The 16,160-nt window shown below is 43.7% G+C and overlaps 1 protein-coding gene across 1 annotated transcript in view; it reads right to left on the reverse strand.

Annotated features, from left to right (window-relative positions):
- The window catches only part of CUBN (cubilin), a 346,655-nt gene that overhangs the window by 135,597 nt on the left and 194,898 nt on the right, over positions 1 to 16,160 (reverse strand). Inside the window, exons 35-37 of the mRNA XM_089693694.1 lie at positions 14,011 to 14,139; positions 11,044 to 11,176; positions 8,245 to 8,450 (exon numbers count right to left, since the gene is read on the reverse strand). Coding sequence (XP_089549820.1) covers positions 8,245 to 8,450; positions 11,044 to 11,176; positions 14,011 to 14,139 — 468 coding nt within the window. The remainder of the gene's footprint in view (positions 1 to 8,244; positions 8,451 to 11,043; positions 11,177 to 14,010; positions 14,140 to 16,160) is intronic.

Genomic DNA, 16,160 nt, shown 5'->3' on the forward strand with positions numbered 1-16,160 from the left:
GTAAGCAGTTTGTGAGCACAGTGGTGTATGGGAAGACTGTGAAAATACCTGTGGTCACAAGTGAAATAACTGAGTTGAAGATATCACATTAATAATAAACTGTTGATGAACTTTTTATAATAAGTGTCATTAATAAGCATCACAAACTGATTTTTGCACCAAATTTATTCATTTTTGCAATTTTGATTATTTACATTTTTACAGTGACATACAGTATGTTATTATTGCACTAATATTAGCGGTATTGCACTAGACCTAAAATCACGATTTTATACCAGTGTTGTGGGAAAACAAGTCAGTGCTTGTCACGGCTGTTAGATCACAACTTATTATATTACACATTTGTCTGTTTTGTGGGAATTTTTGTGGTTATAGGATGTGCAGGATTTTTTCACTTAACTTGCTTTATGCTCATTGGTGCGCTGAAGTAACATTCATTCATAATGGCACCCCAATACATCTTTGCTGTTGTATTCCACAATGCATGGCTCTGTGGTATATTACATCACAGTGCATGCACCTGTTTCAGTGCATTTTGGTGCATTAGACAGCCCATTGAAATGAACAAGCTGCCATAGTGGATGGTACAATAATGTGCTGAATAACACAGGTTAGCATGTATGTGTTAACAGGGTGAGTCTAGCCAAAGGGGATAAAACACAAAGAAACGTGCATGTATTGCAGATGTGTACAGCGTTCATTTTTCTTCATTTTGCCCTGTTATACACTTCAAAGTGCGTACAGTATATCCCTGGTGCTCAATATGCGGCCCAAAGCATTTCCCTGCCATGATAGCCAGGCAAGAGGAGGGATGGGAAAGGGGGGTTAACACTTTGACCACCAATGTGTGATCGCTCTATTTGTCCTGATAACCATTGTCACTGAAACAGAAAGTGATAAAAAGAACACCTGCAGGCCAGGAACAAGGAAGACTGAGTACAAGGAAACATCTGAGCCAAAAAATACCTATTTGATTAAATGTCTTCAGTGCCAGGCTCTGCATATAGTTTCTATATTTCTAATTTCTATACTACACTGCACTCACGTATTTACTGGAGAAATGTATCATAAAATTCTAGAAAGCAGTCCTTCAGAGAGGATCTGCAGCCATTTTTCCATGGAGAAGAGTTAGCACCATTCCCCCCTTCCAACCCCAGCAAGGGCAGTAGTTTAGACAGAAAGTGAAGGGAAGGGAGATGTCTCCAGAGGGGACACAAACATCGAAAAATAAACACTTTTCTGCATATATATGCACACACACACACACACACACACACACACACACACACACACACAGAGTTAGGTCCATATATTTGGACACAGGCACAATTTTAGTTCTTTCAGGTATTTGCCAAAACATATTCAAGCTATAGTTATATAATGGATATGGGCTGAAAGTGCACACTCTCAGGTTTAATGTGAGGGTATGTACATCCAAATTGGAGGAAGGGTTCAGGAATTACAGCTCTTAAGAGTAGCCATTCCCCCTTTTTCAAGGGACCAAAATGAATTGGACAATTGAATATAATCATAAATACAATGTTGATTTGTAATATTTTGTTGAGAATCCTTTACTGGCAATGACTGCCTGAAGTCTGGACATTACCAAAGACTGGGTTTCCTCTTTTCTGATGCTTTGCCAGGCTCTAACTGCAACTGTCTTCAGTTGTTCTTTGTTTGTGGGTCTTTCTGCCTTTAGTTTTGCCTTCAACAAGTGAAATGCATGTTCAATTGGGTTGAGATCAGGTGATTTACTCGGCCATTGCAGAATATTCTACTTTTTTGCCTTCAAAAGCTCCTGGGTTGCATTTGCAGTGTACTTTGGATCATTGTCCATCTGTACTGTGAAGCGCCATCCAATCAACTTTGCTGCATTTGGCTGAATCTGGGCTGACAGTATATCTCTAAACACTGCAGAATTAAACCGACTGCTTCTGTCACATCATCAATAAACACCAATGACCCAGTGCCACTGGAAGTAATGCATGCCCATGCCATCACACTGCCTCTACCATGTTTTACAGATGACATTGTGTGCTTTGGATCATGAGCTGTTCCAAGACTTCTCCACACTTCTTTCTTCCCGTCATTCTGGTACAGATTAATTTGAGCTTCATCTGTCCAAAGAATGCTTTTCCAGAACTGGTCTGGCTTTTTTAGATTTTTTTGGGTAAAGTCTAATCTGGATTTTCTATTCTTCAGGCTTATGAATGGTTTGCACCTGGTGGTGAACCCTCTGTATTTGCTCTCATGAAGTCTTTTCTTGATTGTAGACTTTGACAATGATAAACCCACCTCCTGGAGAGTGTCCTTCACTTGTCTGAGTGTTGTGAACAGGTTTTTCTTTACCATAGAGAGGATCCTGCGATCATCCACCACTGTTGTCTTCTGTGGACGTTCATGCCTTTTTATGTTGCTGAGCTCACCAGTGCGTTCTTCTTTCCTCAGAATGTACCAAACTGTTGATTTGGCCACTCCTAATGTTGCCGCTATCTCTCTGATGGATTTGTTTCATTTTTTTTTTTGTATTTCAATGGTTTTTATTAATTTTAAACAGTAGAAAACAGAGGCAACAAAACACGCCCACGCAGGGGCTATCAATTGCACCGATAAAAAAAAGGCATAATAGGGAAAACAACGCTCTAACTCCAACAAGGCAAAACGTATGCCCACGCAGGGGCTATCAATGGCACATAAGTTACAATAACATCAGTGAAACTTTGACTATCACAACTAAAGACAGCTGTCCACTGTCACACCAAAACAAACAGAAAAAGAGAGAAGAAGAGAAGAAAAAAAAAAAAAAACACACACCAAAGAGCAGAGGTCCATGAGCGCCAATACCGACCGCCAATACCAAACTCCATTACCTCCCCACACTGGCAGGGGGGAGCATGGGAAAGGCATATTGCAACCACGGCTCCCATATTTTCAAAGATTTACGTTGAGAGTCGTTGCATATACTCGACATCTGTTCATTGAGCATCATAGTAGTCATACGATCCCGCACCCCCTGAAAAAGGACAAACGGACTCTTCCAGGCCTGAGCAATTGTCCTAGTGGCCGATAAAAACAAATAGGAAGCCAACCACTGCTGACGAGCCAAGAGGCCCGGTATGGGGCAATGAAGCAAAGCATACCGAGCATCCCGGTGTATGGAGAGATGGAACAAAGTGAAAAGGAGGCCAAACACAGGAGACCAAAAACGAACCAACCTCGGGCATGACCACCAGATATGCAGTACATCACCACGATGGCCACAACCCCGAAAACATCGATCACTACAGGCAGGGTTAGCCTGGGCCAGACGAGCCGGAACCCAATACCAACAAAACAATACCTTACAGGCTGCTTCCAGCGTGGTCGTATTAAATGAACATTTAGCTATGAGTGACCAGGCCTTATTCCAGTCCTCCGGATCCACAGCCACTCCCAGGTCGCGCTCCCACTGAACAACATATGAAAGAGAAGTGTGCGATGAGCGTCTGTTCAAAGCTGCATAAAGAAGGGAGATAAGGCCCGGGGCGCCCGGACGCTGCTAACAAAGTTGTTCAAAGGCAGATTTCTGATAAGGGAAAGCAGAAGTGTTCCGCAGCGAGAGTAGCCAGTGCCGCAATTGAAGGTATTTAAAAAAGTCCGCTGGGGGAACATCACGGGACTCCCGAAGAAAATTCCAGGTAGGGAAGGACCGAAAAATCAAAAAGTGTCGCACCTGTGAGAAACCATGAGCCACTCACCAAGAAAATGCCCTCGGGTGATCTAGACCCAGTGGGAAAAGAGGGTTGTTAATAATTGGAAGCAAGGGCAGAAAGGGTGACATCAGGCCACTGGAGTAATGTACCGAGTCCCAGACTTGTAAGCCATGGAGCAACATCGGACTCAGCACCATAGGGCGCAGGGCAGGGGGAAGCCATAGAAGCGTCAACAGTGCGATATGGGCACAATTAGGTAGTTCCAGCAGGACCCAGAGAGGAACGTCGGAGGAAGCATGCAACATAGACAGCGGGGCAATCTGGCTCGCCTGATAATACTTAGTTACATTGGGTACCCCAAGACCACCCTGGAGTCTATGAGCAAAGAGCATATTTCTGGAGACTCTGGGGTGCTTATTGGCCCAGATGAAACGCATAAACTTCGCCTGAAGCAACCGAAGGAAATGAGGGGGTACCCACACTGGGAGGGTGCGAAAATAATATAACAATTTCGGCAAGATGGTCATTTTCACTGAATGAACCCGTCCTATCCAAGACAGGTGCGGAAATTGCCAGGAATGCATAAGAGAAGATAGAGAGCTAAGCAAGGGATAATAATTTGCAGCAAAAAGGGAGTCATAGATGGGGGTCAAGCGAATGCCCAAGTATTCAAGAGAAGAGGAAGTCCACCGGTAAGGGAAGTGGGATTGTAGGCGCGAAACCAAATCTGAAGCCAAAGTAATATTGGGAGCGACGGTGTTATCCAAGTTAATACGTAGACCCGAAATCAAGGAGAAGCGCTCAAGAACCCGCTGCAAGTTAGGAAGCGTCGTCAGAGGATTAGTAAGGGTCAAAAGGGCATCAACCGCAAAGAGGCTCAGCTTAAACTCCTGTCCCGCGTATGGAACCCCCGATACATTGCAATCGGTCCGGAGCGCTAAAGCCAGCGGCTCAAGCGCCAGGACAAAGAGCGCCGGGGACAGCGGGCAGCCCTGTCTCGTCCCTCGCCCAACAGGAAAGGGATCCGAGAAATACCCAGCATATTTAACGGAGGCTGAAGGAAAAGAATACAAGGCTTGAATCCAAGAGAGAATAGAATCCCCGAAACCCCAACGAGACAGCACAAACCGCAGATATTCCCAGGATAGAGAATCAAAAGCTTTATATATGTCTAAGGACAGTAAGAATCCCAGGATTTTCCGCTGTTGCAGAAAATGTATAAGATGGACCACCTTATGGACGTTATCACCCGCCTGCCTCCCGGGGACGAACCCTACTTGGTCCCTGTGGACCAGGATACACAAATATTTATTGATGCGAAAACTAAGGATCTTGCCCAATATCTTCAGGTCTTCATTAAGAAGAGAAATGGGTCGGAAGGCTTGCGGTTCCTGGACATCATCGGTCGTCTTAGGAATCATGGGGATATGTGCCCTAAGCGCGTCCGGAGAGGGCAAGGAGCCTCGTCGTAACTCATTGAAATAGTCAGCTAAAAAGGGAGCCAACAGGGCCGAGAATTTCTTATAATAGAGACCGGAGAAGCCGTCGGGACCTGGGGCCGCGGTGGACCGTAAAGATTTGATCGCTTGGAGCACTTCCGGTATGGTGACACCAGCGTTGAGGGCCACCTGTGCTGCCTCGGTTAATCCAGGAAGATGGAGGTCTTGAAAGAATGCCTCTGCCTGGGCCACAGGGAAGGGATCTGGGGCAGCATAGAGGCGCGAAAGGAAATCCGAGAATCGGGAAACAATCTGCTGGGGATTAGAAGTACAGCCACCCGTGGAAAGTCGCAGTCGAATCGGTTTATGGGGTTTCCCCACGGAATTGAGTTTCCTGGCTAGCATGGGACCGGGCTTATTAGCACAGGAATATAATTTGCGTTTGGTCCAATGCAGGGCCCGTTCCGCCTCCGAAGAGGCAAGGAGGTCCAACTCTGTTGCCAGAGCGTCCCGAGTGCGTTTATGGGCCACGGATGGAGATGACTTCCAACGCGCATCCGCAGAGGCCAGGAGAGAATGAAGCTCCAAGAGTCGGCGTTCCTGCTCCCGCTTCCGGACCGCCGCTAGCTGTATAACATGACCCCGCACCGTGGCCTTATGAGCTTCCCATAGGGGCACTGCCGAAGAGACCGATCCCGAGTTTTCCATGAAGTATGTCCGTAAAAAAAAATTCTATTTGTTGGCAGGTAGCCTGAGTGGTCAATAAAGAGTCATTGAAGCGCTAATGAAAAGGGCGCCATTCTGACCCAGAAAGGGCAAGGAGGAGTACCAAGGGATCATGGTCCGACCAGGGTGAGGAGGGAATAGTTATCCGCTGGACCCTTGGGAAGCTGCTGGACCTGCATGAATATATGATCAATTCTACAAAAACTGTCATGAGGATTGGAATAGAACGTAAAGTCGCGTTCAGTTGGGTGAAGTTCCCTCCAGACGTCCGCTAGCCCCGCCGTCCGCAAAAGAGAGCGCATACGTTCCTCCAGCACCAAGTCATGAGAGGGGGTCGCCCCCCGTGCGTAGCGCCTATCCAATGTGGAATCCAAGGTAACATTCGAATCCCCCATAACAAGAAGACCCTTAGAGTGTCGGGAAACAATGGTGCAAAGATGCGAAAAGAATTTATGCTGAAAACGGTTAGGCGCGTAGTAAGAGACAAAGGTAACCTCCTGGTCCCAGAGGGTGCCTTGCAGAAGCAAATACCTGCCCGTGGGGTCCGCTATATTCCTAGCACAGACAAAGGGGAGATTGCGTTTAAAAGCTATCAGTACACCCCGACGCTTCTCAGGAGCCGTGTAAAAGATGGGATAGTGAGGTGAAAGATAACGTGGAGCGGAGGACTGAGAAAACCTGCTCTCCTGTAGACATACCACATCAATTTGTTGCGATTTGAGGTGATGAAAAACTTTAGCCCGTTTCTGAAGCGAATTGAAGCCTTGAACATTTTGTGAATGTATTTTCAAAAGGGGCGAGACCATGGCGGCATCAACGCAACACGCTCAGGAGAAAAAAGCCCAAAGCAGCCAGCAATTTCCACTCCCAATGGCGATCGGACCATGGCGTCCCAGATTTCTTTCATTTTTGAAGCCTTACAATGGCCTATTTCACTTGCATGGACAGCTCCTTTGAACGCATGATGTAGGTTCACAGCAATAGATTCCAAATGAAAATACCACACTTGGAATCAACTCCAGATCTTTTACCTGCTTAATTCATGAAAAAATAATGAAGGAGTAGCCCACACCTTGCCAGGAAACAGCTTTTGATTCAATTGTCCAATTACTTTTGGTTATATAACTCGTTATATATAGCTTGAATATGTTTTGGTAAATACTTGAAAAAACTAAAATAGTGCCTGTGTCCAAATATATATGGACCTAACTGTATGTATATGTGTGTGTATATATATATATATATATATATATATATATATATATATATATATACACACACACACATGCACACACACTGTATATATTTATTTATATACACACTATATATACAGTATATGGATAGATGTATGTACCTGGCCAAATTTCAGTCCATCTATGGCCAGCTTTACACTGACCCTGACCATGCATTAAAGTGTGAAAGTATTTTTAAAACACTTATTGTTATTTAAAGAACATAGTAAACTTAGTATTCATTTGTGCTACTGCCATGTTGTTTTAGTTAAATACAAATTATTGCAGATTTGTAATCATTAATACATAATTAAATATATTATTTAAATGCAAACATTTTAAGTACCGGAATTTGACCTGGTATCAGCCTCTTGCACTGCCTGTACAGCAAGGCTGTAAAGTTAGAGGAAGAAGCAGCACAAAGAGCCAATTAGTTCATGTGCTATCAAGAAGCCTGCTGATTGCGAGAGAAAAGAGTGACAGACAGATGGGATGATCACTGTGCTGCTTCTCTTTATACTGTCCAGTCACAGGCTGAGGTGCATCCAGGAAATGACCTGGGCTTAGAGGAAGCAAGTTGAATGATGCAGGCCATTAGGTCTGTTTCATGGGCTTCAGCTTCTATAACAGCAGTATGAACAGTGAGCGTTGACAAAGCATTTGCAGAGCTTTCAGCAAGCTTTGCTAAAGGTTTAAGTACTATTCAGCTCCCTTTTTGTAAATGTTGAATACAGATCCTAATGGGAATGCTGATTGCCACTTTAAAGAAGCTGCTAGCAGGCTTCAGCACTTCTTGAAGCTTGCTGAAAGCCTGATAGCAGCTTGCTTAAAGTGGCAATTAGTACTCTTATTAGGATCTGTGTTCAGCATTTACAAATTGGAACTGAATGGTACTTTAAAAGCTTTAACAAAGCTTGTTGAAAGCTCTGCAAATGCTTTGTCACAGCTTGCTGTTCATACTGCTCTTATTCAAGCTGAAGCCCATGTGAAACAGGCCTTAGACTGAGGACATATAGAAGAAGAAAAAGGTACTTGGGGGAGATCTCTGGAGTAAAGCTGAATATTGCAGTAAAAGCTAGTTTTGATATGCTATTTTTAACGGAATATTCATTTTTATCATTTATGAAAAGCTTGAAAGCGTAATCATTTACTTACTGTGGGAAAAGGAGAGCCTGAAGCCTGATCCACTTATTGATCCATCAGACACAAACTTAACCCAGAGTATGTGGCCGACAACAGAAGTTACATTACTGGGCAAGCTGGCTCCGCAAAATCTCCCCAGAAACGTGCCTCTGGCATTGCCTTCCCTGATTTCCAAATAATCCTTTGAACAGTTTTCACTGGATTGCAGAGAGAATGACCTGATGGACATAAAGAGTAATATTGTTTACTAAAATAAAGACTTCTTATTGATCGTATCAAAGGTAAAATATAAATGTGTAGCGCACCCCCTAAAGAGCTGATGATGAATTTGGTCCTATTTCCCCCCCCCCCTTACAACACACACAGCCAGGTACACAGCATTTTCTTTGCTCTTCCATTGGCTTAGAAAGCAGTCTAGGGGTTCTTTTTAGGGTTTATGTTCAGTGCCCTGATTATCAGTGCAGCCCCATCAGTGCTGCCTTTCAGTGCCCATCAGTGATGCCTATCAGTGCCCACCATTGCCACCTATCAGTGCCATCTATCAGTGCCCATTACTGCCACATATTAGTGCCCATCAGTGATTCCTGTCAGTGACCATCAGTGATGCCTGTCAGTGCCAATCAGTGCCGCCAATCAATACTTCCTCATCAGTGTAGTCTATTAGTATCCATCAGTGCTACCTATCAGTGCCCATCATTGCTGCCTATCAGTGCTATCTATCAGTGCCCATCACTGCCACATATCAGTGCCCATCAGTGATTCCTGTCAGTGTCCACCAGTGATGTGTGTCAGTGCCAATCAGTGTCACCTATCAGTACTTCCTCATCAGTGTAGTCTTAGTACCCATCAGTGCCACCTATCAGTACTTCCTCATCAGTGTAGTCTTAGTATCCATCAGTGCCACCTATCAGTACTTCCTCATCAGTGTAGTCTTAGTACCCATCAGTGCCACCTATCAGTGCCCATCATTGCTGCCTATCAGTGCCACATATCATTGCCCATCAGTGATGCCTGTCAGTGCCCATCAGTGCAGCCAATTAGTGCTGCCTATCAGTGCAGCTTCATCAGCGCACATCAGTGAAAGCGAAAAACTATTTAGTTACAAAATTTTATAACAGAAGCTAAGAAAAACTTTTTTTTCCCCAAAAATTTCCTTCTTTTTGCATTTGTTTAGCAAAAAAATAAAAAAAACAGTGCTTATTAAATACCACCAAATGAAAGTTCTATGTCTCAAATAAATGAAAAAAATTGTTTGGGTGCAGTGGTGCATGACTGTGCAATAGTCATTCAAAGTGTGACAGCTCTGAAAGCTGAAAATTGGCCTGGACAGGAAGGGGGTGAAAGTGCCCAGTAGGCGAGTGGTTAAAGCTGTACTGCATGTGTAGTTTTGTTTTATGTAATTAAAGCTGAACTAACCCTATACATTTCTCAGAAGCAAAAAGATCTAATCACCAGTGTATGGCTAAAGCCAATGAAATTTGAGTCATGGGTGACCTGTAGGCACCAACTGGCTCAGCAAATTTTCATTTGAAAGTTGAATGAGCCGGGTAGAAAACAGCTAAACAGTGAGTGCAGCCAATAGGATACAGTCAGGCCCCATTCACACTTCACGATTTGCAATTGCAGACGGAAATCTCGTGGCAACTGGTGCAAAATGTGCAAACGTGTGTTTAGATGCCATTCATTTTAAATGGCACCCCAAACATGGTGCAATTTTGCCACGATTGTTGCACAACAATGAAATTGCAGCAAAACGCAATTTTTAAAATTGCGTGAAGCTTGTCGTTCAAAAAACAGCAGGAGTTTCTTATAGGCGATAAATGTGCATAGGGCAGCTGTTTGAAGTAAATGGACTGCCCTATGCCTGACACGCAGAATAACGTGAAAATCCTCCACACAAAACCACGAGTGAGAACGCAAGTTCCTGCTATGCAAAATGTGAATGGGACCCAACTCTTTGGGTTTTTTCACAGCTGCTGGAACAGTCAAAATATGATAGCCAGTAAGTGTAGGTTCACACCTATGCAGGTTGCGTTTGAGGTGTTTCTGCATTGCTTTTTGCGTAGCATTTTTGCACTTTCCAAGATTGCACTTAATGAATATAAGGACATTATTTGAACACAGTTGTTGTATGGACCTATGATTCTAATATTTCACAAATGAGTTACGTGCAACCATGAATATCAATAATAATACTATCGATTGATCAATTCAATTGCACTTTAGTGCACTTATTATCACATTTACTCACGGACATTATTTTTCTACCATTTGCAGATTTCCTGTTTTTATATATTCGCAAATCTTTATATATATTTATGTGTTGCACTTTATTGTTCCACTTGATACATTTACTTTGTTTTTTTAGCGCTGCACCTTTGAATACATATACTTGTGGGGATTGTTACCTATACCTTGCGTGCTAGCTGCTCTATAATCATCACTAGCGCTCGCCTCTATACAATATATTGGAAATCTAGAATCTGACCACCTGGTGTAGGGAGCCCACACAATATTTATCTGAGGTCTTTTGATAAAATGTGTCAGTCTCTAGCAGATATCACATTATGCGTCCCGAGTGAACCAGCCTGGCCTGTGTGTCCTGTAAAAGATTGATAGTAGTGTCACAGCTGTACGTCTTGTATTTAGTGGGAGAAATCCTACGAGTCTCAGCACCGTGATTTGTATTCCTTCCAGGTTGCGTTTCATGTTGAAACATCTGTTAAAGACTTTTCCTGCCAGATGCAGCACTTCCTTCCCATAAGGTCATTAAGGTGAGAACAATATGAAGATCGATAGGGAGGGACTTACATGAAAGACAGTGCGAGACGGTTACCAGGAGCACTGATGATGTTCCAAATACACTCCAGATTTTCTGGATACTCTTTTGGATAGGCCGGGCTGTTGAAGGCGCCGTTCTCCGTGTGTAAATCACCTCCACAGGCTGAAGAAACAGAGAATAAATATCATCAGACTATAGGATGTCTGGGCACAGTCTACAGCAGTCTTTCTCAAACTTTTTATTTATTTATTTATTACAGGTACTTATATAGCGCCGTCAATTTACGCAGCGCTTTATATATCTATTGTACATTCACATCAGTCCCTAACCCTCAAGGGGCGTACAATCAAACTTTTCAACACAGAGGAACCCAGGGCTGTGGATAAGTCCCAGGGGGCACTAGCAGCTGGGTGAATTGGACATGGGCAGGGAGGGTGATTGACACAGAGTTGGGGGGGGGGTTACTGGAACCGATCCCCTGTATGGTTCTCTCTGCAGCAGCTGAAAGCTGGTTTCTTCTCCTTTCCCTCCCGCTGGCTTTCAGCTGCTGCACGGAGAGACATACAGAGGATCGTTTCCAGTAATTGCCTCCCCACCGCACCCTTCACTCTCCCTTTGCACCATATGTTTACCCCTGCTGCTCTGGTCCCCCTGTGTGCCTCCACCCCAGTAGTGCTGCCGTATTCCCTCCTTTCCTTCCCACTGTCAGCCCCTTCCGTTTCTAAATGAACAAAATGAGCGATCGGTACCAATCACTCACTGTGTTCATTCATAACTGAATCATAATAAACTGTGTTTTCTTCTGTCAGGTTGACTTTAGGGGGCCCCGAGGTTCCTAACAGCTGCCCTGGAGGAACCTTTGAAATAACTTTCCAATCTCAAGGAACCCCTTTAAAAATGACTACATCTATAACTCATGATACATTAGTAAGATGGTCATTGGGAAGAATGCTCCTTACACTTGTTGTCATTGGGAAGAATTACCCCCCGTACAGATAGCTAAAAAGATCAATGGTGTCAGTGGGAACTTATCTGAGAGGTAAAAATTGCTCATTGCTCAAGGAACCCCTAGCAACCTCTGGAGGAAGCTTAGTTGAGAAACCCTGCTCTAGAGCTAAGACAAAATGATGGTGCTGCCCATCCAATCTGATTTACGCTTTCCTTTTGTTTAATCCCTTTCCTGTCCAGCCCCGACATCCTTTTAATAGAGGGGAAGGACATTATGAACCGGCAAATCACACAGAAGATTATTTACCTTCATGCATAAAAAAACTGGAGCCTTTATAACCACTTTAAATGCACATATGATCTTATGAGAAGATTTTTGGTAAAATGACTGGTCTGGCAACAAAATTAAAAACAAAACAAAAATGTCAGCAGATACAAAAACTGTAGCTGCTGACTTTTAAAAAAACAGCCACTTACCTGTCCCACGATCCTGTGGTGTCCTCACATCGGCTGGGTTCATCAGCCATCCTGTGTCCCTGGCGCTGGCATCTTCAGTATGGGCATCTGGCTGTGACAACTTGTGGCTTCACAGCCATGTGCCCACCGTGCATGCGTGAGTTGTGCTGCGCTTTGTGAATGGTCCTGCACCACGTGTCACGTGGTCACGTGTCCCAGAAGACTACAGAGAGGGGAGGACAACTTCTGCTTCTGATCGCCTAGGGCAGCCTTTCTCAATCAGGGTGCCTTGAGGTTTCTTCAGGTGTGCCTTAGCAAAATGTCTAAAAACGCCAGCGGGTGGAACAAGCCTGCCTTTTAGTTACACAAAGCCACAGGTTTTCATTGTGCACCATTACAACCTTCTAGCCGCCTGCGTCCTGACAACCAATGACATCATCAGTTGATAAGGAGGATGTCAGCTGCCTGTATAGCATCCTAGTTTGATCCTCCCCTGCCCCTCGTAATCAGTGCTGGGGTCACATTAGCTCAGTGATGGAGAAAAACTGAGGGAGAAGAGAAACATTGGAATACTACTCATTACCAGTGTGAAAAAATGTATTTTCTTTGGAAGAATAAATCACCTCAAATGTTGAGTGTCCTACATGTGTGGATGTTGCTGCGTTATATAAAATTATTAGCTTTTCACATTTTAGAATGGGGGGCCCTTTTAAAATTATGGACAGTCTTGAGGCACCCCATTTTAGAATGGGGTGCCTCAAAACTGTCTATAATTTTAAAGGGTGCCTCGGGACTGTCCATAATCTTAAAGGATGCCTAAAGGTTGAGAAACACTGGCCTAGGCTATCGCAGCGGAAGTGGGAGTGGGTACCTGTCATTCGGGTACCCCCCCCTAAAAGGTACCAATCCTTAACGGGGAGCGGGGGACAAAGCCTTAAGGCGGAATTCCCCTTTTGGGTGGAGCTCCGCTTTATGGAGGAGAGGGTTACCTCCTGGTGACCAATTCTTAGTTATGTATGGTCAGGCGACATGGTATCCTTAAAGTCTAACTCTGGCCTGGTGGTTTGTAAAAAGAGGAAATGGTTAGAACTTCTGTCAGATTTTATTGTTGTCTGCATTCCCATTAGAGAGATTTCAACCTATGACAGGGAGTCACAAGAAGGGATCTCTCTCTGATGGGGACACAGACAACATCAAAAGCACATTTCTTCAGTGGAGTGGGGAAGGGTTGTAACGTCGGTCAGTTTTCTAATATTCTTGTCTTCCTGTCCTCCATGCTCCCATTTCTTATTCTGGTGACTCTGGGGTGGCAAGTGAAGGAAAATCTCTGCAAAGAGACACAGGGACAGTAATAAAAAATGACAGAATTTCTCACTTTTATCCACCGTATCAAAAACCCGGCCTCACCTGCTTCACATACACATGGTTAGTAGAGAGATATCACATTAGAATTCTGACTCATTCGCTCAGTTCTTAGAATTCTGAGGTATTGTCGGAGGTTTCCTTAGTTAGCACTAGCACCTTTCTGTATTTATTATTCAAAAGACAAGAGCACATGTTATGCAGTTAAAAGTAAACATGATGACTCCTACCTGAGGTTGATGCAGAGTAGGTAGCACGGAATCCTTTATATGCTGTGTAACTATTGGAGACAAATTTTATCACAAGGGCATTGCTGAACGATGTAACAGGTTGAGGGATTCGCTGACCACAGTAACGTCCTTTATAAAAAAGGAAAGTGAAAAGGTCAAATGCACATACTGTACAATCAGTTTTTTATTCACTCTGACTAGAGTACACCTAATATATTGGTATGATCCATTTCCCTGGATGAGACTGGAAATGTTGCCAGTAGCACTCAACTGTCACTCCAAAGCAGAATAATGGTTTCTAAATATCAAAAATGTGCTGCGCTTCAGTCAAAATTTCTAAATTCAAATGATAAATACATCCAAGTGCTTCTATTAATAATAAGTGCCAATATAGTATATTAAATAAATAAAACAACCAATATCAATAACCAAAATCAATGTCCATATACATGTATGCTGGGAGCTGTCAAAACAGCCAGAGTTGGACTGTGCTAACCTTTGGGAAAATCCTGTGAGCTAAATGAATTCCTTGTTGCTGCTGAAGGATAAAACACTATGATTTGATTATTCCTCTATATAAAGCACCATGGAAGGAGAGCCTATCGATCAAGTGAAGGGGGATCCCAAACAGCAGGATACCATCCCATCCACATTTTGGCCTATTTAAAGGGACACAAGTGCTATATGACCTTACTTAACGGTTTGGTCATATTTTTGAGGTGAGAGCACAATCGGTGGGGTTGTGCTCTCACCTTATTTTCACACAAGAGATCAGTTAAGAAGCACTAGATATTTATTTTATTTTACGTATTTCTGAAGTATATATGGACTTTTTTGACATGTATATGGACATTGATTTTGGTTATTGATATTGGTTGTTTTATTTATTTAATATACTATATTGGCACTTATTATCAATAGAACCACTTGGATGTATTTACCATTTGAATTTAGAAATTTTGAGTGAAGCGCAGCACATTGATATTTAGTATTGGTTTGACGCACTAGTATGAGTATGTGTTAGGTGCAAGCGATTCACAATCAGCACTTAGGACTATTTATCACTTATATAGCAGCTCACAAGTCTTCACTTTTATAGAAGATTGGTTTCACTCTACCTCTTGAATGCTCCATAATTTAGAGTCAATGTACAGTATGAGTATAGCCAGAGGTGGCCTGGGACATTGGGGCCCACTGGAAAAAAGGGAGAATGAGGGAGTACTGCACTGAAGATTATTGTGTTGGGTTTAGAATTTGCAAAGGCGAAGAGCCAGAATCTGCCATGTAGTAGCTTTGTGCAGAAAAAAAATTCTGACAGCTGAAGGAATTATGGGCTCCGCAACTATTGAGGAAGATGCTTTTCTCAGTCTACCTACTGGGTCTTCATATGGCTTATTCCAGACTACCTCGACCCTGTGTCTCATGGCTGACCATTGTTCAGCTTTTCTCCACCTTGATATTTGAAGGAGGGCCGGTCCCTCAGTGACGCACACTGTAATTCACAACTTGCTAATTTGTCAATTACAGATCATGGCCTGCCCCTCTGTTACACAGCACACCCACCTTCAGATGCTGCTGAAGGCCCTTTCAATACCATCATGGAGGTGGGTGAGCTGGGGTCACAGCGGAGCAGGCCATGATCTGTAACGATTAGCCTAGTGAGTTGTCAATTATGCACTGTATTTGTAGAGCAAAAACATCATCAAAATCAATGAGTGAGAGAATTCATCAACCCCCACTCATTCGTTTTAGCGATGTTTTTGCTCTGCACACTTGGCTGAGGGATCCTGCAGTGCTCCATTGGGGCAGTCTGCCCCTGTGTATACAGTATCTTACAGAAGTGAGTACACCCCTCACATTTTTGTAAATATTTTATTATATTTATATAAGTGTGTCTTGCCTGCAGTCAAGCATGGTGGTGGGAGTGTCATGGTCTGCGGCTGTATGAGTGCTGCCGGCACTGGGGAGCTACAGTTCATTCAGGGAACCACGAATGCCAACATGTACTGTGACATACTGAAGCAGAGCATGATCCCCTCCCCTTGGAGACTGGGCCGCAGGACAGTATTCCAACATGATAACGACCCCAAACACACCTCCAAGATGACCACTGCCCTGCTACAGAAGCTGAGGGTAAAGGTGATGGACTG

This window comes from Staurois parvus, unplaced genomic scaffold (genome assembly GCF_062004578.1).
Source record: "Staurois parvus isolate SC_StPar_1 unplaced genomic scaffold, SC_StPar_1.0 ptg000636l, whole genome shotgun sequence".
Classification (NCBI taxonomy): domain Eukaryota; kingdom Metazoa; phylum Chordata; class Amphibia; order Anura; family Ranidae; genus Staurois; species Staurois parvus.